This window comes from Myodes glareolus, chromosome 2, assembly GCF_982192425.1.
Source record: "Myodes glareolus chromosome 2, mMyoGla1.1, whole genome shotgun sequence".
NCBI lineage: Eukaryota > Metazoa > Chordata > Mammalia > Rodentia > Cricetidae > Myodes > Myodes glareolus.
The window spans coordinates 104,429,562-104,454,958 of NC_142027.1; the positions used below are offsets into that span (position 1 = coordinate 104,429,562).

The following is a 25,397-nucleotide window of genomic DNA, read 5'->3' on the forward strand; positions in this document are numbered from 1 at the left end:
ATGTATGTGAGATATACATACATATACACATTATATATATTGTATATATATATACATTATTATATATATATAATCTCACAGGGCGGGGGATGTAGGCCAGTGGTAGAGTGTTTGCCTTGCATGCATAAGGCCCTGGGTTCAATTACAATAAAGCAGGCCTTCCCACAGAAAGGGCAGGTGGATATACAAGCTATTTGCCCAACATCGCCTTACACATGTCTTTGTGGCTTATGCGCCGGGGGCTTTGTTTCGAGCACTAAACTCGTTTTAGTTCCACAACGACTTTTCTCACACTACTACACTGATGCTGAGAGGCTAAGTCATTCGCCCAAGAACACATAGCTAGCTAGTTGCAGCTCCCGAATGCAGAAAAATTATGCCCATCCTACAGACAGGCTACTGAGTCCCTGGCAGACTCCTGCGAGGAAACGTGTAACGATCCAACCAGCAAGCAAACGCATGGGACGGAGAGCAAGCTACACGTGAGATTCAGGTTCCAGGCTCCACGGTCTACAGGGAAGAAATGGCCGAAGACGCTGAGGGTCCTGCCTAAGCCTAGGGTTGGCGACTAGTAGGTAATAGGACCAATGGCAATGCCGGGGCGGGACAATAGGCTTGATGAAGGCAGGGCCTATGGGAGATACGCCAATGGCAGCCCAGGGGCAGGGTTTGCGCTTGTATGGGCGGGACCTGAGGGCTGCCGGCCAATGGCGGCGTACGGGCGGAGTCTGAGCCCTGGGAGGACGGCTAAGGTGGGGCCTGTGGGCGGTGAGCCTATGGCGGTGTGGGGGTGGGGCCTGAGGGCGAGCGGGCGGGGGCGCGGAGGGGGCGGCGGCAGCGGCGGCGAACAAAGAGGCGGCGGGCGCGGGTGACCGAGAGGAGCCGAGCGGAGCCGAGCCGGGCCGAGCCGGGCCGAGCCGGGCCGGGCCAGGGCCCACGATAGCGGGCACAATGCGGGCAGCTGATCAGACGTCGGCGGGTCCCTGAGCCCCGAGCACCGGGCAGCGAGAGAAGCCCGGCGCAGCGCCCGCGGCCGCCCGCCATGGCCGGGGTCAGCTACGCGGCGCCCTGGTGGGTGAACCTCCTGCACCGGCTGCCGCACTTCGACCTGCGGTGGGAGGCCACCAGCAGCCAGTTCCGGCCCGAGGACGCCGACTACCAGCAGGTGACACGCGCCCCTGGGTGGGGGATCAGGAGTCCTGGGTCTTGGCCCCTCCCGAGGGACTGGAGCCTCCGCATCTCTATGTGGGGTCGTGGCCCTTTCCTTCTAGGGGGTCCCCTATGGTCCGCTCCAGGGGTTAACGTCGAGCCCCCACCCCCCTTAGAAGGTGTTCAGTCCCTCCGTGTCACCAGGGCCTCCTATCTGGATTGGTGGAGCCGCCTCCCTCCCCTCATGGACTCCTTCGGATCCTGTGGGTTCCTGCCAGGCTCGTCTCCATCCTTTGGGCGATTAGCTGCTCCCCAGCAGAGAGCCCCCGCTAGCCGAGGCTGGAACCCTGGGTTCAGGCAGAAGGGGATTCCTCGCCTCTTCCCCCAGCTAGGGAATCCCACTGCCAGGCTGTTGGTGGGTGAGTAACCTGGGCCATGGCCAGCCCTCTGTGGCTGCTAATGACCCCTTGCTTCATGGTCGGACTGTGGGATGTACACAGGGTGTCTTGCGGTTGTGGGAAACCAGGGTGCCAGCAGTCTTTCAACCCAGGGTGGGAAATGAGGCCTGGCTGAAGTGGGGTGAAGTGGGCCTCTGTCTGGGCTGGGGGCCATGGGGCACTTGGCAGCCCTCTCCCTGCGAAGCCCTAAGCCTGGCATCTTGCCAAGTCCCAGCACCACCCCCACTACTGAACCACTGTCATTTGAGTTCAGAGCAGGGGGACCAGGCTGTGGGCTTTTCTTTCCTTCCCGCTCCGGATTCCAAAAACAGAGTAGTCAGCCACCTGGTGACTGAAGCACCTCAGAGGTGCCCCTGGACTTCAGCCTGGGAATCGTGCTCCTGGGGCTGTGTCACATCTCTCACTGCAGCCCCCCCTCATCCTATTGAGAAGTTCAGGGTGAGAGCACAGGGTTGTCCCTGCTCCCACTCGATGCCCACCTGAGCCCAGCTCCAGCAGCTGATGGCATTCCTAAAACGAGGATGGAAGCGAGGGCTTAGACCAAGCTTGAGGCTGGAGAGACAGCAAAGGGAGAGGGAGATCTGAGCCCACCTGGGGATTTTTTGGGGAAGACAAGCCCCGGGTGGGGGTTGGGGAAACACATGTGCTTCTCTTACTGTGTGACGGTGTTGTCACCCTCCTTCCTGGAAGAACTGTATGAGCTATTCTTAGAAAGTTGCCTGCTTAGGGTTTGCCTGATTGTCAGTTCTGATGGTCCACTGACACCTGGGGCAACCTGGTAGCACTTCCTGTGGTCAGTGGGCTGCCACCTGCTCCTGCTGCAGACTTTGTTGTCACAGTTGTGACAGAGAGGGCGAGGGCTCAGTGCCTGCAGCCCTTGGAAATCTGAAGGTAGTGGCCCAGACCCTCAGCTCCATGGGCCCTCAGCCCCGTGGCCCTGGCTGAGCCTGGTCCTGCCTGCTTTTGCTCCTCTGCTCTGGGCTCCGCCGTGGGAGGCCTCTGACTCACTCTCCCTCCTGCTTCCTCTCCCAGGAGCAGAATTAGCCACTGAATAATTCACGGTGTGGAACCCAGCCTGGCTCCATCCTCCGCCGCCTCCGCTCCTGAAGTGGGGCTGTGGCTATGCATGGGGCCCCTGCCCTCTTTCAGCAGGTGTTTTAGGCAATTGCTCAGCCTCTCTGAGCTTCATCCCTTCATCCCGGAATATGATGGTTGTGCAGGGTCACCTGTCGGGAGGAAGGCAGGAGCTCCCTTTCTGAGTGGGTGGGCAGTGGATCCTCACAGGCTCCATCACATCTTCCCTGGGGAGGTGTTGCAAACTCTGTGGGTGGGGTTGCATATACACGCATGTGGGGGTGGCTGTCCTGTCCCATTGTGTCTAGTGACCTCTCACCCATCTTGACCTGGAATACCCTCTCCACTATCCACCCTGCCCATACCTGCACGGTGCCCCATTAGGGAAGGAAGCTTCTTTGTCTCCCAGCATGGGGATGCCAGGCTTGTCCTTTGCTCTCTTCTCCATTCATGGCCCACTGTCTGGAACCTGGTGGAACCCACAATTAGACTCCCAGTCAAACCCCATGTGGAGCTGCCTGTACTCGCCTCCTTTCACACGGGGCTGTGCAGCTGTCTGTAGTGTACAGACTAAGGCTTAGCCTCCTTCAGTGAGCACTGGGGGCAGAGTCTTCCTTTGGACCATTTATCCTACCTCCTGGAGACCCAGCAGGGGTGGACTGGCTGCTCCAAGGGTGCAGAGCTTCAGCATGCCATGCAGCTTTTACACGGGTGACGGTATGAGTTCGCATCCTGGAATGTTGAGACCAGGGGTCTCGAAGCATGACGCACCCCTTCTTAGAAGCCTGTAATGGTGCTGAGTGGAAGGGCCGCCAGGAGTCAGTCTCTGGTTGAGTTGTATGGGTGCCCATGGCATCTTCATGATAGAAGGGGCTCCTCCAGTCTTGTCTAGTTCTGTACTGGTTTCTCGCTAGACTGTCCCCAAGAGCTGCTGACTGGTCTCTTCTGGGATGAGGCCATCCCCAGCATGCCCCAGCTCCCCTACCCCCTTGCCTCACTGGGGTACTTGGAATTTAGATCATCTGTGTGGGTAGGTGCCTTCACCTGCAGGGAAGAACTGAAGTCCTAGCAGGAGACAGCACGGGACCCAGAGACTTTGGACCTGACATGGTCCACAACCAGCTTGTCCTGACTGCAGTCTTGATTTTCATCTGGGCCTGTCCTTGTGGCCTGCAGCCCTAAGCTTGGGCATCAGGCCCCTCTCCGAGTAGATTATTGACACCTGGGTACAGCCTGCTAACCCCATTCTGGTGTGTGTGTGGGGGGGGGGGTGGCTGTTTTCTTGTCCTCCATCAGCCCTCATGACCCAGCATGACCCTGCTGCCTCAGGTACGGGGTCAAATTCATACTCTTTGCTTCCAGTCTTCGCTGTCTCTCCTAGTTCGAGGCAGGCCAGGAACTGTTTGCTGATGGAGCAGGAGCTGGCTGTAAGGCTTGGCGGTCTGGGAGGGCCTCCATAAGCAGCTTTTACCTAGCCTGCCATGGAAACTGCCAGCCAAGGCTTGGAACTCACCAGCTTCTCTCCGGCTCACTGTACTCCGGCCCAGGCCTGGGATACAGTGGGCCAGCGGCGCGCTGGCCATTCATGTAGTTGGTAGCACTTGGCCTGCTGTTTAGCCAGCGTGTGGGACCATTTCCCGTCAGTCCTGAGGCAGTGGCTGATTAAAAACTTAAGGGAAGTCAGCCATGGTGGTACAGATCTGTTAGCCCAGCTGTTCGCCAGGAAGAAAGTTCAAGGCTATCCTGGCTTGCAGAATGAGTTCAAAACCAGCAATTAAGCTGATCTTTTCTCTTAAAAAAGGGGGTGGGAGTAGAGAATGCACTCAGTGGTAGAGCGCTTGCCTAGCATGTACAGGGCTCTGGGCTTGAGCTATAGCAACGTCTACTAAGAGAGCGGGAGGGACCCAGGTGGTATAGTTAGGGTTTGAGAAAGGGTCTTAAAGGGTGGAAACAAAGTAGGCAAAGGTGTACCCTCTGCCTGCGTGGCACAGGGAAATATGCTGCCTAGGAGTACTGGCCACCCTGTATCACAGGCCACTTTCTAGGCTCCAGTTGAATGTCCCTCAGGACCAGGAATCTGCCCTCGGCGCATGCAGGCAGCTCATAAGAGTTGGGCCTCTCAATGTACAAGGTCAGCGGCATGGCAGGCAGGTTGGCAGCTTGGCTGTGTCCTCTGGGCAGGGCTGGGTTCATTGTCATCCTCCCGACAACTCAGGAAATGAGCTCTGTCTGAAAAAGCAGCCTTATCGCCTGTTTCCAGCTTACACAGGCAGCGCACGTCTGTGGGACACTCGGGTGTATATGGGGGGGGGGGGTGACCATGCGAAGACAAAGGAGCCACCCAGCTGGAGTTTGTCCATGCACTTGCATTTTTGGGGATGACGCCACTTGAAACCAGAGTTGTATTGCATACTGCCATGCCACGTTCGTTCATCCTTTCCTTCCTTCCTTTCTTTTAACCCCCCCCCCCCCATGCTGGAGATCAAACCCGGGGCCTCCTGCAGGCTAAGCAAGTAGTCTGCCACTGAGCCACACCCCAAGCTTTGTCTCCTTTCTCTTAATTGTTTGCTTTGTTTTTGAATCGTGTATATGTGTGTTGTGTGATGTGTATGTATATGATATGTATGTGTGCATGCTCAGTGTGTGTGTGCATTCCTGTATGTGATTGCAGGCATGCATGTACCATGGTGAGCAAATAAAGACCAGAGGGACAGCCTTAGATACCAGCCCTTGCCTTGGACTGTGTTTGAAGTAGGGTCTCTTGTTTGCCACTGCCTGTGCCAGCTGGTGGCCAGCAAGCTTCTGGGGATTTTCCTGTCCCTGCCTCTCATCTCACCATATGCAGGAGTGCACACTACCGCATTCAGCTTTCTATTGGTTCTGGATATCTGAACTCAGAGCCGTCTCACGTAAGGGCTGGCCTTGAACCCAGCGTGTTAAGGATGACCTGGTCTCCACTGCATCCATACCCCTGGTCTGCGTGATACTGAAGATAGAAACCAGGGCCTCATAGGCACAGGTTCTCCCAACTGAGCTATGGCTCCAGCCTTTGTTGCCTGCCTAAGCTTAGATACTGCGTACTTTAGACATGGCCGCTCATGTGCTTCTAGGTGCTTCCCCAGCATTTCATAGTGCTGGCCAGAATTCTGAAGTCGCAAGGGAGGGAAGAAGGCCAAATACAAACCCCTTCTACCACGACCACCCTGCCTCCCTCCCCTTTCCTGGTTTAGAGCTAGATGGAGGCTTCCAGAGCAACCCCTAGGTGGGAGATGATGGTACAAGGAGCAAGGACCCTAGGCCGGGAGAGGCAGGTAAGTCCCTGCCAGGCCCAGTATGACCAATACTGAGTCCCAGGGAAGAATCATGGACCAAGTCTGAATCAGTACAGCCAGGAGATGCTGAGACTAACTCTGAATCATAACATCCACTCTACTGGGGGTGGGTCCTAGGGCCTCACTGCCCTAGAAAATGCTATGCCACTGTATCGGGCCCTGGTGTTCAGCCATGCAATGGCTGCTGCTTTAGGAGCCTCAGAATGACAAGATCAGCCCTGGGGCCATGAGACTATGGATCTCTGGTCATGCAGCTCTGGGCCCTGCAGAAGTCCCAAGAAGAAGGGAGTCTTTAAGTTTTGTGCAGCTGGGCAGCGGTAGCGCAGTGCACACCTTTAATCCCAAGCCCTTGGGAGGCAGAGGCAGGCGGATCTCTGTGAGATCAAGGGCCGTCTGGTCTACAAAGTGAGTTCTGGGGCAACCAGAGCTGTTACACAGAGAAACTCTGTTAAAACAAACAAAAAAGAAGGCTTCTGCGAGCCAGGAGGTGGTGGCACATGGTTTTAATCTCAGCACTTGGGAAGCAGAGGCAGGCAGAACTCTGTGAATTCGAGGTCATCCTGGTCTACAGAGTCCCAAGACAGCCTAGGGTACACAGAAAACCCTGTCTCAGAGTGGAGGACAGGCTTCTGCTATCGAGTATGGTGGAACATGTCTGTACCCTATAGTCCTAGCATTTGGAAGGCTGAGGCAGCACTACCATGAGTTTGAGACCAGTGTGGCTTCATACCCTGTCTCAAAATCAAGCAAATGGGCCAATGAGATGGCTCAGTGGGTAAAGCGCTTGTTGCACAAGCCTGAAGACCTGAACTCAGTACCTAGATCCCATGTGAAGGGGAAGCAAAGAACAACCCTCTGACTTCCATGTGTGTATAGTAGCATATATGCCTCCCCCACACATAATCAATTTAAATAGAATGATCAAATTAGAACAGCAAATTGTGCTAAGGCTGTAGCTCAGTTGATAGCATGTTTGCCCCGCCTGTACAAAGTTCAGCACCACAGAAACAAGGGTAGCGATACACACCTGGAATCCCAGCCCTTGGAGATGAAGGAAGACAAAGGATCAGGAATTCAAGGCCACCCTCCCCTACATAGGGAGTTCGAGGCCAACCTAGGCTACATGTGACCTTGTCTCCAAACAACCACAGAAATCAAACCCAAAGGCTCCTGAGTAGAAGTCGGGGTCAGACTTCCCAAGGCCATTCTGAGTTTTCTCTGAGGATGCCCACCTCCCTCTGGCTTCCTGCTGGGCTTGCAAGTGGTCTGCCAGCCTTTCCCCTTCCTCTCTCCTCTCTGTCAAGGGCCAACCCTCACCTGATGTGGCACCCTGCTACCAGGGCCCAGGCCAGCTCATCTGACCGCTACGTGGCGCTCTCTCGGTCATGTTCTGGGGAGCTGTGCGCTTTGTTGCCCTGACCCCTAGACGGCAGCTGCCTTGCTCAAGGGGCTTATATTGTTCATTCCTGCAGCTGTTCGGCTGTTTTCTAGCCCCTTCTCCTAGTTGTCTGGAGCTGGGCATTTTGGTCCCCTCTAGGCAGAGGCCTTTGGACTAGGCATGTGGTTTAGGGCTCCTGGCTTCTCCCTGTGGACCCAGGTTTGGGGCAGTAGTGGGTTCACTGTCTGCATCAACCCCTCACCCACAGGCAGTTCTGCTTAGGCTTAAAAAAGGGACCTTGCTATGTAGTCAGGGCCTTGGGGTCAGGGATATGGGAAGTACCTCATGTGATCACCAAGGGATTGGACATGTGACCATAGAGACCAGACCATATTGAAGTCCCTTCTATAGCCCCGTCAAACTGGGGTGCACATGTCCCTTAGTGGTTTCTGATGTTGGTCTGGGTTGGGTGGCTGCTGCGGCCAGAACTGAGAAGCTCTGATGGGAGCTGTGTCGCTGGACTGGGAGCCACTTTCCAGAGGGTTCCCTGAGATGAGGGTCAAGGAGGGGCCGGTCAGCTTATCCGAGCGGATTCCTCCAGAATGAGGCCAAAGGGACACTAGTGTATGGCTACCCAGCTGTGGTGTCTCGGCTTCAGACTTCAGGGTGGGGGGACAGTGGTAGTAAGTTGGGCCCCTGCTTTCCCCTTCCCCTGGCTCCTGCACAGCCATCCGCTACACTCTCTCCAGGCCCTGCCACGAACTCACTGTCATGGAATTTGTGAAACCCAAGCCTGGCCTGGTGGAAAATCTGTTTTTAATTTCTGGCCAGCATCACTGGTTCCTCAGCCCAGTGTGTTGGGGGTGGGGGCGTCCGTGGTCATGCAGCCAGCTCAGCGCCCTGGCAGCCCATGATGGAGGACCCCCAGATCTCCACTGTGGGGGTGAGAATGGGCTTCCTGGCCAGCACTAGATGTCTAGAGGCACAGATAAGTTCCTGCTCGGTGATCTGGGGACCCCCAAGCCTCAAACTCAGGGAACCAGGCCTGTGGCTTATACATGCTGAGCCAGCTGTATGCATGCTGAGCTAGTTGCGTGTCCCTCGTGATCCCGAGGCATGGCTCAGTCTGGTGGGCCCTCCCCTTTCTTACTCTGACCCAAGATGCCTGTGGAGTCTTAGCCCAACCCAGCCAGCCTTCTGGACAACCCTCCTCCCCCATACTTTGTCTCTTCCTCTAGCAGATGGAGGGTTCCCATTAGAAGATTTCTGTACTAGGAAGGGGGGGGGGTTCCCGCTTCCCTGCCTTCCAACCTGTGCCCTGAATTCCTTTTTGCTCCCTGATCCGTCCTGGTCTCTAGATCACAAAGCTATCTTTGAGCCCTGGCTTTCCTAGATGCCCAGCCAGGAGCCGGTGACCCCACAATGGCAGTCTATAAGACCCACTTCTACTTCAGATTCCCAAGGCCACTGAACTGGGCTGCTGGGGGTCCTTAGAGCCCTCTGGTGGCCCAGAAGGAATGCACTCTAGGTCTACATCCTGGTTATCTTAGGTCCACTCTGGTGACTTATCCATCCTTGGGGCAAGCTGTTGCGATGCTGTGGTGACTCCTCCCTACTCCGAGTAGGCAAACAGGACCCTGGTAGCCCATCTCTATCCAGAAAAGTAGATGTTGCTGGGGCTGCGTACTCACTCTAGACGACTACCCAGATGCTTCTGGCCTTTTGCATGTGTGAGAGCTCACAGGTGTTTACATCCTGGGGAGCTGGGACAGTCACAATAGGAGGCTACGGGGAACTGGGGAGGAGGGTGCTGTCCCTACCTACCTTAACCAAGAACCTGGTTCCTGCAGCCCACACTGTGTCCAGTAGCTTAGGACAGGGATGGGTGCCTGCCTCACCCAACTGAGCCTCTAGATCACTTTTACCATAGACGGAAAGTTCCATGTGGTCAGATCCTAGATGCTGAGTGGCATTTCCTATTATCATTCTCCATGGCCTGTGGGCAGTGGTGGCTACTCTGCCAGTGAGTACATTGGCATGGTGCCCCCACAGAAGCATGTTCTGGGGATCTGGCCTCAGAGACTAGGAGGAGGTCATGCTGTCTCAGCCGGCTGTCCCACAGGGCCTCAAGGTGTCTATGCTGACATGCTTTTTCTCAGTGTAAATCGGAGGGTGCTATCCCTTCCATTCCTGGAGCTGGGACAGATATTACTGGCTGCCCCTGGCCTCAGTACAGTTGGCCCCATATGGGAGGAATAGAGGGTGCCAGAAAGTTCCCCGGGCCTCTTGGAATTCGGGGAACGGAGATCTCAATTTATCCCTGCTATGGTTGAACACAGTCTCTGAGCACAAGTCCTGAGTTGATTGGAGGATAGTCTCCCCTTAGCTTTCAATAGCGATGTTAGATCCGTGAGCTTGGCAACACCTTCCAGCCACCTACTGACAATATGCAAGCAGACCCAAAGGCACAAAGGGGAGAAACATGTTCAGAAAGGGCTTCCTAGAGAAGGCCAGACCAGGATGGAGTCGGGCAGAACATGGACAGACAGGTATGAACCCTTCCTTGGCCGCCCTAAGAGTAAGAAATTGAGAATGCTAGGCACCTGCTGTGACTGTCACTACCTATAGATCTTCACTGGCTTTGGAATTTTGGGTGACTCCCTCTCTCTGAGCCCCAGGGTACCAGTTTTGGGTGATGGGTTTCTTAAGGCTCGTTCTCTCTCTCTCTCCCTCTCCCTCTCCCTCTCTCTCTCTCCTAACCTGGAACTCACTATATAGCCTAGGCTAGCCTAGACTGCTCTGCCTCCCCAGTGCTGGGATTAAAGCCGTGCACACCCATAAGAGCATAAACGCCCTGGGGCTCACAAAGCCACACCTATTGGCACTGGTATGTGTGGGTGCAGCTGTGAGCAGATGTATGGACACAGGACCTGAATGTCCGAATGTGGACAAGGATGTGTGCTTTCCCTGGTTTTCCCCGTCTGAGGACATGTAGATTTTCCTAGGGGTGGAGCTCAAAGCCTTTATTCCCAAGTCTGTATTTCCCCGGGGGCTCCACAGACTCAGTTTCACACACTGACCCTGGCTGCTTTTCACTACAGATGACCTGACATCCCTGCCCATCTTTTTTTTTTCTTTTTTTCTTTATGTGTTATACATGTGTATCTGTGTACACCCATGTTACATGCCATGGTGTACGTGTGGAGGTCAGAGGACAACTTGTAGGAGTTCTCTCCTTCCACCATATGGCTCTCGAGAATCGAACTTGGGTCTTCAGACTTGACAGCAAGAGCCTCTACCTGCTGAGCCGTCTCATGAACCAGCGTTCAACTATTTATGGCCTGCCTCCTTTCCTTCAGTAAGCTTGGTGCCAAGATCACCTCCCTGCGCAGAGGCTGTTGCCAGCTGGGTCCCTGTATGTCCCTGGCATCTTGTGGCATTTTGTAAGTGAGCATCAGCCCTCCGCTACACAGTAGTGCCATTTGTGAAGAGAATTGCCACCCCCACCCCAGATCCTGTCATGATTGGAACTTATCTTATAAAACCCGTTTTCTCGGGGGCTGGAGAGATGGCTCAGAGGTTAAGAGCATTGACTGCTCTTCCAAAGGTCTTGAGTTCAATTCCCAGCAACCACATGAAGTATTTAAAAAATAAAATAAAACCCGTTTTCTCTTCTAGCAAATGGGAGGATGTGGTTCTAGCATCAACCAAGTAATACTGGGTGCACAGGCCCGTCCTAGCCACAGAGCCAAAGTCTGGCTCCTGTCATGTGTCTGGGACCCATCCCTAACTGCTCTCCAGTGAGATGTACATTCTAGATGTATGGCCCAAATTGGGTCTGCTTGACATGGGGAGCCCTAGGATGGCCCTCTTCATGGAAATGCAGGTATCTTTGGCTCCCAGGGAGAGAGTGATCAGTTGCTCTCACAGGATTGTACAGCCCTTTGCCTCTGACTTGTGACGAGGGAACCTGCAGTGGGTTAGCACCTTTGGTCCAGGCGTAGGTGTAAGCAGGCGACCACAGATCTAGACAAAAGCCAGGGGATGTTGTAGCTCAGGTACGCTGGTGTTTACTCATGGCCACCATGTGAGAATGCTGTGACTGGCCCGTGACCTGTATAGGCGTGTCCTGGGTTCTGTCTGCCTTGCCTGCTGCAAACTGGCATGCTCCTGTCCCCACCTCCCTGTATACTCCTGGGCCAGCCATCCTGGGCTTTGGAGGCCTTTCTGATGTAAGCCCTAGGGCTCACAGGGTAGCTCTGGCACCCCCAACTGCACCTATTCCCCTCTGTGCAGGGATGGTGGGCCTATAGTGTACACTGCAAACACAGTAAGATGCCTGTGTCTGGTGCCTTGCGGCACCCAGACTGCTGGGTAGCTCCAGGGTACAGGGTAGAGGGACAAGGTGAAGCCGGTGGGGGATGGGCTGTGACATCGAGGTGGAGCTCTGGCCTTTCCCTGAAGTTTTTTCTGCACTATGTCACAAGCAGAGGTCCCATCTCCAGTGGCCCATCAGCCTCCAGGGTAGCGCCATGACTCTGGACTACAGAAATCTAGTTCTTGGCCCTCATTAACTGGACGTGCAGGCAGCACCTTCATGGCCAGATGGAAAGTGCGGAGGCCTGCCTCCAGGTGTGGGAGCCAGCTGGCTCTGGGAGAGCAGGGACCGCCATCCTTTTGCTGCCTGGCAACTGTCTCCTGGGAAATGGCCCACGGGGTGCCAGGGCTGTTGATGGAGCAACCTGTGGTCCCAAGGGGGGGCCAGGCAAAGAGTTGTTCTGCCTCTCTAGCTCCTCAGGCATTGGCCCCAAGGATGGCGCACCTGATTGAGGAGGAGCAGAGGTTGGGATGGGGCCAGGAGAAGCCCAGAATCAGGGAGCCTGGGGACAGTCTGGGTCGCGTCAGAAAAAGCAAGTCTTCAGCATCCTTCCGCTGCCCCATTGACCAGTAACTGCCGCTGAACAGCACCCTGCTTCCGTACCCTGCACAGGAAGTGAGCTGAGACCACATTTCCCGTCACGTGGCTCCTAAGAGAGTGCACGGTTACTAGCCTGTCCTTTCTGTTTCTCTGACACACGGTTGGGGGGGGGCACATATTCCACAGTGCCCGTGTGGAGAGTTAGAGAGAGTCAGGGGCGTTCTCTCCTTCCACCGTGAGAGTCCTGGGATTGAACTCACGGTGCCCGCCTTGGTAGCAGGCACTTTTATCTGTCGAGTCATCTCGCAGACCCAGCTTTTTGTTATTGTTTTAAAATAATGTATTTTTGTTTTATGTGCATGGGTATTTTGCCTTCATGTATGTCTGTGCGCCACGGGTGTGTCTCATACCCTCAGAGGCCAGGAGAGAGCACCAGGTCCCCTTTCAGTAGTGTTTCAGACAGCTGAGCTGACGTGTGGGTGCAGGGAATTGAACCCTGCTATCTGGGAAGAGCAGTCAGTACTCTTGGCCACTGAGCCATCTCTGCAGCCCCAGCTTTTTTTGTTCTTTTTGTAACAGGGTTTTTTTTGTGTAGCTTTGGAGCCTGTCCTGGAACTTGCTCTGTAGACCAGGCTGGCCTCGAACTCACAGAGATTCACCTGCCTCTGCCTCCCGAGTGCTAGGATTAAAATCATGTGCCACTACCGCCTGGCTTTTTTGTTTTGTTTAGTTTTTTGGAATAGAGTTCTGTCGTGTATTCCATAGCTTTGAACTCACCGTATAGCTCGGGCTGGATGCCACCTCACAGCAATTCTCCTGCTTCAGCCTCCCAAATTCTGGAGTTACAGGAATGTGCCACCCAACACATGGCTTCCAAAGTTTCTTTACTGGGGAAAGCACATAGTCAGGCAAACTTAAAAAAAAAAAATACAGGGACTGGAGAGATGGTTCAGAGGTTAAGAGCATTGCCTGTTCTTCCAAAGGTCCTGAGTTCAATTCCCGACAACCACATGGTGGCTCACAACCATCTGTAATAAGGTCTGGTGCCCTCTTCTGGCCTGCAGACATACACACAGACAGAATCTTGTATACATAATAAATAAATAAATAAATAAATAAATAAATAAATAAATAAATAAATAAATATTTTTTAAAAATGCAGAGCCATTAGGAAAAAGGGCTGACATGGGACTGCACCCTAGCTCCACACCCTCCAACACCCTTCTATCTACCCCGCCCCCTCACAGGCGCTACTGCTGCTGGGGGCCGCTGCCCTGGCCTGCCTGGCCCTCGACCTTCTTTTCCTGCTCTTCTATTCCTTCTGGTTGTGCTGCCGGCGGCGGAAGACAGATGAACACCTGGAAGCCGACTGTTGCTGCACCGCCTGGTGCGTCATCATCGCCACGTTGGTCTGCAGGTGAGCAGAAGAGGGCCTAAGGCCTGTGACTGTTTAGGAGGGAGGGGCTGGAGGCAGGGTCGCTTGGGGTGTGGTTAGGGAGACTAGAGGATGGGGCGGGGAAGTCTGGGCGGGACCGGAAGAGAGAGGTGGGACCCAGGGCCTGAATGATGGGATGGGACCATTAAGGCATAGGTTGAAGAGGGTAAGGGGTAGGGGCAAGAAGCTGGGGACCGGTGGGAAGGTTTGGCTGCAAGCCACGCGTCTGATGGCTCTCCCTTCCCCAGCGCGGGCATCGCCGTGGGATTCTATGGCAACGGGGAGACCAGCGATGGTGTTCATCGAGCCACTTATTCGCTCCGCCATGCCAACCGCACAGTGGCAGGGGTCCAGGACCGCGTGAGTGACTGGCTGGGGAGCGTCTTGTCTGCTCTAGAACCTTCTGTGTGCATGTGGGATGATCTGCTCTGCACCTGTCTCTGGTTCATAGTGCTCCCCTCACAGGTGTGGGATACCGCTGCAGCCCTGAACCGCACAGCAGAACCCAACCTACAGACCCTGGAGCGGCAGCTGGCCGGGCGACAGGAGCCACTGAGGTCCGTGCAGCGGCTGCAGAGCCTCCTGGGGACACTGTTGGGCTACACTGCTGCCATCCCCTTTTGGAGGAACCCCGGCGTATCACTGGAGGTGCTGGCTGAACAAGTGGACCTCTATGACTGGTACAGGTGAGCCAGGTGGGGGGGACCCTTCTTCCCCCTGGGGCCCACTCTACCTGGGTAGAGCATCACCCTCCGGGGCCACTTTGAACCTAGTGCCTGAGGTTGCCAGCCTTAGCAGGAATCCCTGTGGGAGGTGGTGCTGTCTTTTTCAAGAACTGACATCAAGTCAGACTTGGTGGTATATAATCCCAGCACAGTAGAGGCCGAGGCAAAGGGCCTGGGAGCACCAGGCTAGCCTGGGCTAAATGGCAAGACCCTAACCCAAAAGACTGTTTGCCCAGCCATTATCCATGCCTGGCCCACAGCTGTGTGTGTCCACAGGTGGCTGGGGTACCTGGGCCTGCTGTTGCTTGATGTCATCATCTGCCTCCTGGTGCTGGTGGGCCTCATCCGCAGCTCCAAGGGTATCTTGGTTGGGTGAGTCAAAGGGGAAGATGGACCCTATAGGCCCACGGATGTAGTGATGGTGTGGGATAACATAACCCTGTCTCCTTCTGTCAGTGAGACCCGCGGCTTTGGCCATGGGCGTCTCCTAAGGGCAGCCTTCCTCCTGAGATGCCATACTGCTGTGACCAGCGCCATGAGCCACTTGCCTGTGTATAGTCTTTAGCTGTGCTCCTCCCCCGGAGAGTCTGCACAGGGTTTACTTATGGCTGCTCTGGTGGGGGACACCAGGCAACATGACTGGGTCCCAGCTCAGCTCAGCTTCTTACCATGTCAGCCACTTTGAACAGCTGACCCATCGGTGCCAAACCCGTCGCCTCTGAAAGACAAAGATGTCAACTTCCCAGTGGGGTGGCTGCGGGGTGATGTCACCTTCCTACCTGAGCAGCCGCCTTTCAGTTACTGTGTGGATCTGGCCCTGTGGAGCCCACATAACCCTCCAGCCCCTGTACCTCCATGCCTCCCAAGGATGAAAAGATGAATCTGCCGGGGCTGAGGGTCAGGTGGTGATGCTGAAGTGGGAAGCAGAGCCAGAGCCAGAGCCAGGGCCCTCTTCAGTGTGTGTGATGCAGCCAAAGCGCTCTAAGAGAGAGGATGGCAGGGCAGAGGCCCTCAAGAGCAAGCGATGCGTGGACCCTGGGAAAAGATGTGCAGGCTGATATGCAGACCTGCGGCTGGGTGATGTGTGGAAGAGCAGGGAGCCCTGTGTGGCCAGAGCAGGCCTGAGGGAGGGAAGAGCCAGCCATGCATAGGAATGAATGTTGTTGGCATACTCGGAGGACTTGACGTGATCAAGGGCTCATGTAGACATGATGTATGAGACCCAGGGTGCCACAAGGTCTTCTACCCAAGCCTAGGTTGCTGTCACTTGTCCCCAGCTGTGCACTCTCACAGGGTGAGTCTCACCCCTGCTGGGAGTGGCGTTTGTGCAGGTCCTGGGCCTTGAGTGACTCTGAGACCAGGTCACGGGAAGATTCAACTGTCTGGTGTGGGTCAGACGGACCGCCCAGGCTCAGGCCCCAGGGGGCTGGCATTTTGTGCTGTAGCTGTATGTGTGGCATGTTCCCTATCCCCTATTCCAAGCCTGACGGGCCTTCTTTGCCCCAAGGGTCTGCTTGCTGGGTGTCTTGGCCCTGGTCATCAGCTGGGGTGCACTGGGCTTGGAGCTGGCCGTGTCTGTGGTGAGTGGCAGGGGGCCCAGGAATCCCCATCTAATGGGCTTTGGTTGGGAGGAAAAAGCCATACTTCTGTCCCCTGTCATCTTGCCCTGGTTCACACAGACCCATGCTCCTTATACCCCACTTTGCCTCTCTGAACTAAGGGGAGACCCTGGGGGGTGAGGGACAAAATCTCCCTTAGAACTCTGGGTGGTCATGGCTTGCTTCTGAGGCCTATCTTGGTCACCCTTTCTTGCCCTTTCTTGCCTCAAACATTTCAGGGCTCCAGCGACTTCTGCGTAGACCCTGACACCTTTGTGACCAAGATGGTGGAGGAGCACTCAGTGTTGAGTGGGGGTGAGTCTGTGACCATGTGTGGGACTGGTCAAGGCTGAGGCATCCCTACCTGTACAAGCCTTTGACCTTAGGCAGGCGTGGTACAGGCCAGGAAGCTGGTGTCCCAGGCTGCTTCCAAGTGGGCAGCCAGGGGGATAGACACCTGCTCGGGAGCCTGCAACTCTAGTGAATGCCTGAGGCGGAAGCCCCAGCTATGTCTGTGAGGCCACTAATTGGGAACAGAACAGAGAGTGGGAAGCCGGGAGGCTGGGCCACAGCTGGGAGTATAGGCTTTCTTGTGGTGGAGAAGAGAGAGTACCAAGGCGTGATAATCCCTGTAAAGGCCTCCTGAGCTTGGGCATGGCACATGCCCTGAGTCCCCGTACTCGGGAGGCTGGAGTAGTAGGAGTTTGAGTTGCCGGCCAACCTGGGTGAAACTGTCTCAGAAACACAAATCAAAGCTTCCCAAGGCGGCTGACTGACATGAAGGGCAAAGGAAGGGGAAGCTGTCAGAGAACCACAGGCCCCAGACAGTGGAGGCAATGGAGGCTTGAGCAGGTGGAAGTGGGCAGGGATGCTCCTCAAGGTGGGACCAACAGGACTTCCTGACCCACTGGAGACAGGAAGAGATTGAGGAGCCGTGTCCCTGGTCCTAACAGCCCCTGTGCTCCTAGAAACCGAATGAAACAAAGCCTAAGGCTGAGTGTGGGTGCTAGCATAAAGACCCCCACTCTGCCCACTGTCACTGCTTCAGAGCAGGAAAACCCACCCCTGAGTGTCCTGCACCCTTCAGGGGCCCACTCTGAGGACAGGATCTTGGCACAGCCACAGTCTCCCTGGCGGTCACTGCTCAGCCTCACACACAAGCACAAGCATACATACACATGTATGTGAACGCATGTACATACCAGTATGTGTATGCACAGGGATACAAACATGGCATCATTTGCAAGCATTGGCGCATGTAGACACCCAGACACAGGCAGGCACACTTGAGGACAATGTGAATGCATGTACTTGCGTGCAGACACAGACAGGATCTGTCCTCAGCACCTCCTCCCTCTTTTCACAGACATTTTACAATACTACTTGGCTTGTTCGCCCCGTGCCACCAACCCCTTCCAACAGGTGAGAGCCAGACTGGTCCTGGGTGGCCAAGGCCAGAGACACAGGGTGCGGGAAGAGGCTGGAAGGGCCATGAGCTTATCCTCTAAGCCCACATAGCTGAAGCTACCAGCCCTTTAGGCTCTGTGCAAACCTGACATCAGAGGATGCTCATCTTTTGCCCCATCCTTGTAGTGACCTATTTAATGTGGATCCTTGAGGTGCCTTTTGTTCTTTGGGGTTCCCTCAGCAACCCTGCAGGACAGAGGCTAGCTGACTGGCAAATGTAGACAGGTATGGGAGGAGCCCTGGGGGTACCTCTGTAAAATGTCACCTGTTCAGAAGTCTCAGTGGTGGCATTTGAAGAGTTTGGCAGCCCCAACTAGCCGTGCCCTGTATCCACTACTTGTCCCCGCAGAGGGGTGAGAGTACCCTTGGCATCCTGAAGACACACCTCCATTGACGGTGCTTTGCTTTGCTCTCTGGAGTGGGCGCAGGGTTTTGTTACCACCTCAGAGGTGTGTATCATCCCCTGTGTGGGCACCTTCAGGGAGAAGGGGTGTCCTGTAGCCTACAGGGTGGAGTCAGGCATAACTGGCCGACGTGGGGCCTTGGGGCTCCCTGTGTTGGGAGGACTGGGGTGGGAGAGCAGCAGGCAGCTGCTGGATTCCACACTTCTCCGTGGAGCAGAAGCTGTCGGGAAGCCACAAAGCTCTGGTGGAAATGCAGGATGTCGTGGCCGAGCTGCTGAGGAGTGTCCCGAAGGAGCACCCAGCCACCAAGGTGAGGGGCTGTGGGCAAGGGTGGCCCTGACGGACGGAAACTTGAGGGTCTTGATTGTTCCCCTTCTGTTCCCATAGTCTTTTCACCCTCCCTTCCTTTACCCTCCACCCCCTTTTCCTGGGCATTGCTCACGGGTTTATAAAATATCTGGGAGGCTAAGGTGACTCAGAATGTAAAGGTCTCTACCACCAAGCATGGCAACCTGAGTCCAATCCCTGAGACCCATGTGGTGGAAGAGGGAAGTGACTCCTACATGCTGTCCTCTGGCCTCAGTTTGTTCACTGTGGCATGCTTGTGTACACACGCACACGCACGCGCGCGGGCATGCGCGCGCTCTCATACACACCAGATAAAATGTTTTTGTTCTTTATAAGTAAAAAGTAATATAAGCTTGGTGTAATGACACGCCTGTGATCATAGGACTCAGGAGGCTGAGGTGAGATCTTGAATTCTAGGCTAACCAGGGCTACATGGCCAAACCCTGTCTCAAAAATGCAAGGACTGGCTGGGTGCGGTGGCACATACCTGACTCTCAGTACTAGGGAGGTAGAGTCTGGAGGATCAGAAGTCCAAACTCCTCCTCTGCTCCGTAGGGAGTGAGAGTCCTGCCTGGACTGCAGGGAGCCCACAGGTCTCTAGGTAAGCTGGAGGGCTGCTTAGTGACCAAGAACTTGGCAGGCACATGCAAGGAATTCCTAGGTTCCATCCCAGCACTGCAAAAAAAAGAAAAAAAGAAAAGAAAAGAAAAAAGATCTCTCTCCAAACTGTGACTTTCTAGGGATTTGGGTTGGGCCCTTAGCCCACAATTTGGGGACTCAGGCTGTCATACCAGGTTCTGTGTTCCCGATACAAGCTCCAATCCATTAATAATGTTTCACCAGGGGAGGTGACACTTTCCTTTAGTCCCAGCATTCAAGAGGTGGGATCCGGTGGGTCTTCATGAATTCAAGGATAGCCAGGACTACACAGTGAGACCCTGTCTTTAAGAAGAAGAGAAAAAAAAAGTCTCTTGCTACGCAGCAATCCCCCTGCATGTACTTCTGGGGTGCTGGGGTTGCAGGCTTGTCTACCACAACCAACCTAAAGTCTGACTTTTGTAAAATTTATTTTTAATTTCATTTTATGTAATGGGTGTTTTGCCTGCATGAGTATCTGGTACTTGTGTAGGCCAGAGAAGGACATAAGATCCCCGGGAACTAGAGTCACAGACAGTTGTGAGCCACTGTGTAGGTGTTGAAACTCCAACCTGGGTCTTCTGAAAGAGCAGCCAATGCTCTTAACTGCTGAGCCATTCCTTCTGCCCCCTAACATATGTTTTAAGAGCAAAACGAGGCCCAGTCGGTGATACATAGTGAGTCAGGTCTCCCACAAACCTGAAGAAAATCTAGCCAGGTGTGGTAGCACATACCCCTAATCCAGCCCTGAAGAGGTTGAGGCAGAAGGATTGTGAGTTTGAGGCCATCTTACAGTATGTAGCAAGACTCTTGACAAGAAAATTAATTTAAATTAAATCTATCTTAGCAGTGACTGCATTGGACAGGTATCTGTGGGTTCTTTGGTCCCTGTGTTTCCAAGGCACAGAACCCAGGCTTGCCATTTTTTTCTGAAGACCCTCAGGGGCTGGCATGGAGTCGGGGTTCAGGGGATGGGCTCTGTGGCCAGTTGTGAGATGGAAGGAGACTGGGGGCTCCATGGCTCATTTGGGTCTCCCCAGTTACCCTGACATCAAGTGTTGTGTGCACCCCAGGATCCCTTGCTCCGAGTCCAGGAGGTGCTAAATGGCACAGAGGTGAATCTCCAGCACCTCACCGCCCTGGTGGACTGCCGGAGCTTGCACCTGGTGAGCCGCTGGGCATCTGGGGGGGCGGGGCAGAGGGGAGCCACCAGAGAGAGATTTGTGGTCCCTGGGTTGATGGTGGGCCCTCTACACTGCCTCGTGTAAGGAACATCCAGTGTGGCCTAGCAAGCTGATCTCACCACTTGTCCCCAATTCTCTCCCTGTCCTTGGTGTCGTGTCCCGTTCTTCCGGCTCAGGACTACGTGCAGGCGCTGACAGGCTTCTGCTACGATGGTGTCGAGGGCCTCATCTACCTGGCCCTCTTCTCCTTCGTCACAGCCCTCATGTTCAGCTCCATCGTCTGCAGCGTTCCGCACACCTGGCAACAGAAGAGGTGAGGCTTTCCCTGGGGTCCTGGAATTTGGCCCTCCTGGACACTTGGTCCTGTCTCCAGCGTGAGAGGCATACAGCCCTCAGCTCCTACTGCTTCCCAGGCCTCTGAAGCACGTTGGGGGCTGCCTGCTGTTCCGGGAGCCTGTGCTAATGATTGGAGTAGTGATGGCAGCAGAAATTCCCGTCCAGTGCAGGCGCAGGTCAGAGCCAGGCTCTCCTGCCCCCTTGTGTTGACTTTATGCCCTACTCCGTGAAGACAACATCAGACTGTGTCTTCTGTGGCCCCAGGGACAGATGTGCACAGCTGTGGGTGGTGAGGACTTGGCTCCTGTAGGAGGATGTTCAGGTGGCCATATCCTGCTGGAGATCCAGATGGGGTCATTGTGTCCTTATCTTTGGAGCCAGGAGTCCTCATGGCTCCTGTCTGTCTCCTCAGCCTGGGACTAGTTTGAGGAGACATGGAGAGTCAGGCTTCCTAGCCCTTTCAGCTCCTTCTGCTGGGGCCACAATGCTGTTTGTGGTCCAGCTAAGATGGCAAGTATGTCGGCTCGGGTTTGTCCCCGTGCCTGTGCTGTTATTCTGCTCCCTTTCCCTCTGAGTGTGATGGAGATAGTGGTGATAAAGCAGGCGATGCTGGCTGGGAGAAGTGGCGCACGCCTTTAGTCCCAGCATTCGGGAAGCAAAGGCAGGTGGATCTCTGTGAGTTCGAGGCCAGCCTGGTCTACAGAGAGAATCCGTTCCAGGACTGCCAGGGCTATAAAGAAAGACAAAACAAACAAACAAACAAAACAAAGTCTCAAAACAAACAAAAAAGGGGAAAGAAAGGGGGTGTGATGATGGTGAGGATGATGAGAAGAGGTGGTTTGTGGTGGCGATGAAAATGGTGGTGATGTTTGAGGTGGTGCTGGGAATGGTGGCGGTAGAATCATGGTGTTGGTGATCCTGCTCCTCATGATATGAAGGTGGTTACGATAATGGCGGTAATGATTCTGAAGATGGCAGTTGTGACAGTGGTACCGGTCGTGGTGTTGATAACAGCGTGGTGGTGGTGGCGGTGATAATGAAGATGGTGATGGTTGTAATGGTGGCAGTGATGGTGATTTTGGTGGGGATGGTGGCAGTACTGATGGTGGTGATGATGGGGATGACCGATATTAGCGGGGATGATGGTAACAATCGTGATTCTAGCGATGGTTGCAGTTGTGATGTAGTTCTGGGGATGTTGGGGGCAGTAGTAGAAGTCACAGTGGCAGTGAGTTGTGGTAGCTGTGGTTGTGATGGTAGCGATGGTGGTGGTGATTCTGGTGACAACAGAGATGATGGTGGCGATGGTGATGGTGCTGAGGATGTGCTGGTGGCTCCATCAGTATTGGCGGTGGTCGATGGTAGTGCTGATGGCAGTGGTAACATATGAGGAGACTGCAGGGGAGGAGTCATGAGCCCTGGACCTTCATGCTTGTTCAGGTCCTGACTCTACTCTTGCTTGCTAGTGTGACTGAACAGGTCACCATATAGCTGTTGTCAAAGTGAGCTCTAAGAGGTCACATGTTGTGGAGCCCGAGTGATGGGTCAGGGTGAAGAGTGCACACTGCTCTCCCATAGGACCCAACTTTAGTTCCCAGCACATACACTGGGCAATTGTTTGAACTCCAGCTCCAAGGGAGCCAGTGCCCTCTTCTGGTCTCCACAGGTACCTGCACTCATGTGCACAAACCCTCTTCCCATAAAGTACACAAAATTAAAAATAAAAATAGGGGCTGGAGAGATGACTCAGCGGTTAAGAGCACTGACTGCTCTTCCAGAGGACCTGGTTCAATCAGCATCCACTTGGTGGCTCACAACTATCTGTAACTCCAATTCCAGAGGATCTGACCCCCTCACACAGACATACATGCAGGCAAAACACCAATGCACATAAAATAAATAATTAATTAAAAAGAAAAAAATAGGCGTGGTGGCACATGCCTTTAATCTCAGCATTTGGGAGACAGAGGTAGGCAGATCTCTGTGAGTTCAAGGCCAGCCTGGTCTACAGAGTGAGTTTCAGGACAACCAGGGTTATACAGAGAAGCCTTGACTCAAAAATAAAAAAAAATAAAATAAAAAATAATTCTCTCTCTCTCTTTCTCTCTCTCTCTCTCTCTCCTTTTTTTTTTTTTTTTCTTTTTTGGTTTTGGTTTTTCGAATGTGCACCCAGCTAATAATTGTTTCAAAGGACACTATTAAGGGCCAAGTGAGAGCTCTGTGTGAGGCTCCTGCTGGGCTCAGCCATGGTCACACCAGAAGCTCACACTGTCCCGCTGCTGAGTGCTTCCCACACGGTGGCCTAGCCTTGCAGTCCATGTGGAATAGGAGCACAGGGCTGCTGCAGAACAACAGAAGTCTGGCCCACAGCCAGTAACGGAGCAGAGGGTGGGAAGCCAGAAGGGAACAGGGCAGGTTACCTCAGGCCTCCCAAGGTTGAGGACAAGCCCCACAAAGCCAAAAGAGGACCCCATAACTCAGGGAATGATGCATCTCAGAGGACAGATTGACCAGCCCACGGCCCTGCCACACGTTAGCGCCCCAGAGTAAGTACACTGAGCCTGTGCTGCTGTCCCTCCCTGCAGAGGCCCAGATGAGGATGGAGAGGAGGAGACTGCTCCGGGGCCACGGCAGGCACACGACAGCCTTTACCGAGTGCACATGCCCAGTTTGTACAGCTGCGGTAGCAGCTACGGCAGTGAGGCCAGCATCCCAGCCGCCGCCCACACCGTCAGCAATGCGCCAGTCACCGAGTACATGTGAGTTGTGACGGCTGGGAACAGGCAGAGGTAGGGCCAGGGATGATGTGTGTGTGTGTGTATGCAACTGGGGAGCCTGGGACTGTCGGGCTATCAGAGGGGATGGGGAGGCGGGGTGCAGGGCCTGTACAGCTGCAGGAAGGGGTGGGGGGTGGGGGGCACTCTCATCAAGGCTGGGCAGCCAGGGCTTCAGGTGGAATGGCCTGGCACTAAGCGTCCCCTGTGACCAGGTGAACCCAGTCAAGAGCCATGGGGTGGCCACAGGGCCAGGAGGAGGGTGTGTGCCTTTGTGGTAGGCAGGTGACCTGGTGGGAAATGGGTTCTGACTGCCGGGGAAGCCGGCGTGCATTGAGGGCTGTTCTGAGCTTGACACTATACAAAGTTAGCATTGGCAGAGCTGGCCAGGCATAGGACCTGTCTGGCTCTAAGGTGGTCACACTTGTAATCCCATCACTCAGATGGTAGGGCAGGAGGGTCAGGAATTCAAGGTTATCCTTGGCTACATAGCAAGTTTGAGTCCAGCCTGGGCTACATGAGACCCTATCTAAAACAAAATAAAACAATAAAAAGATGGGCCGTTTCCCCCAGAGTAAGAACCATATGGCCCATGACCATTCACGTGCTCTCTCTCCCCTTCCACTCAGGAGCCAGAATGCCAATTTCCAGAATCCCCGCTGTGAGAACACCCCCCTCATTGGGCGCGAGTCCCCACCGCCCTCAGTAAGTCTCAGGGCAGGAGGGTGGGTGGGGAGAGTCTCCGGCTTGAGGGCTCTACAGTCTGTCGCCATGGTACCCTGGTGTTGTCTCTCACAGGCTGCCTGGGCTCTTGAGAAAGCTGTGGACCTGTAATTCCAGGGCCTAAACAAATTGGACTGGGTGGGTCCTCCAGCTCTTGGCACTCTTGAGGGGCCTGGGGGTTAGCGTGGGCAATCTTGGGGTCCTGCTACCTAGCAGTCAGCCCTTGGTTCTTTCTTGAGATAAGCAGGTGGCCAGCAGGGCCCCAGTACTCTCTTCCCATCTTTCCCCTGGGCTTCCCAAAGCCTCGGCAAGGCAGCTTCATCATTAGAGCCCTGTTTCTTCCCTCCTTCCATCTTCCACCCACCCCTGCATCCCTTCCTCCTTCTCTCCCTTCTCTTTCCTTTCTTCCATTTTTCTCTTCCCTCCCTCCCTCCCTCCCTCCCTCCCTCCCTCTCTCCCTCCCTCCCTAAGCATCCACCCATGTCTCAGCCCCAGGCTGTTCTAACCCAGGCCTGATGTCTCTTCCAAGCCCCCGGAGTGAGATGTAGACAAAAGAATCAGGGTGGATTTGGTGTCAAAGAGTAGGTGCTGTTGGAAATGTGGGGACCCCTGGGGCTTCCCTGAGGACTGGGCTGTGAGGACAGGCTCTAAGAGGCTGAAGGCCGCCTTGTTTTAGGAACACCTGCAGTGTGTCATCCACAACACCACAATGTTCCCTAGCACAGGGTTGGGCCAGGGTGCCAAGGACCTGGACCAGGAGCTGTCAGGTCTCTGTGTCACACCCGACTGCCCTCACCCTTGCCCTCTGGTCTTGTGGTCCACTTGGGGCCGGCCACGCCTGGCGTTGAGGACACCCCTCTCTCTCTCTTTCTCCTGCATCCCTCCCACCCTGGGCCCTCCTAGCGCTACCTGGCTGCCCTGGACTCTGGCAGCCATGCAGGCTGGCAATTTAAACCCATGGACAGCGCCCGAACACTGTGGTAGCTGTACCCTCAAAGAGTGACAGGTACTGACCCGCCCAGCCCCCCACCCCGCACGGCTGCCCGCCTGTACCTCCATGCCTTGCACCCTCTACTCACCACTGTCCCCCATCCACTGTTCGGGGGACCGGAGGCCTCTGAAGTGGTCCTGAGCCCACTGCTATCACAGTGAACCCCCATTCCAGGCTTGACTCCGCTGTCATCAGCGGCAGGTGGCCCAGCCCCTCTTGTCACTTCCACCCAGACCCTGTGTGCATCTGACCTTGGATGCAGAGCTGGGTCCCTGGGTATGTGGTCCTGCATGCTGGCCCATGCACACAGGCGTACAGGTGTGCTCACATGGGTATGAACCTCTGTCCCTGTCCCAGTGCCTGCTTGGGCTCCTTCAGGTCTCTGGGCTGCCATCTTCCGTCCCATCCCACCAGTGTCCCATCCCAACCCCCTGTCCCTTGTCACTGCTGCATGTCCATGGAATGAC

General features: G+C 54.9%; 1 protein-coding gene across 2 annotated transcripts in view; it reads left to right on the forward strand.

Annotated features, from left to right (window-relative positions):
• The first annotated feature begins 855 nt into the window (after positions 1-855).
• Ttyh3 (tweety family member 3) overlaps positions 856-25,397 on the forward strand; it is a 28,457-nt gene continuing 3,915 nt past the window's right edge. Inside the window, exons 1-14 of one of the 2 annotated variants that reach the window (XM_087903333.1) lie at positions 856-1,165; positions 13,557-13,726; positions 13,993-14,104; positions 14,210-14,430; positions 14,746-14,841; positions 15,977-16,049; positions 16,307-16,382; positions 17,434-17,489; positions 18,156-18,248; positions 19,996-20,088; positions 20,283-20,419; positions 23,028-23,201; positions 23,846-23,921; positions 24,843-24,945. In XM_087903333.1, coding sequence (XP_087759459.1) covers positions 1,043-1,165; positions 13,557-13,726; positions 13,993-14,104; positions 14,210-14,430; positions 14,746-14,841; positions 15,977-16,049; positions 16,307-16,382; positions 17,434-17,489; positions 18,156-18,248; positions 19,996-20,088; positions 20,283-20,419; positions 23,028-23,201; positions 23,846-23,921; positions 24,843-24,923 — 1,581 coding nt within the window. In that variant the 5' untranslated portion in view covers positions 856-1,042 and the 3' untranslated portion in view covers positions 24,924-24,945. The remainder of the gene's footprint in view (positions 1,166-13,556; positions 13,727-13,992; positions 14,105-14,209; positions 14,431-14,745; positions 14,842-15,976; positions 16,050-16,306; positions 16,383-17,433; positions 17,490-18,155; positions 18,249-19,995; positions 20,089-20,282; positions 20,420-23,027; positions 23,202-23,845; positions 23,922-24,842; positions 24,946-25,397) is intronic. The other variant, XM_087903334.1, reaches the window with a different exon arrangement.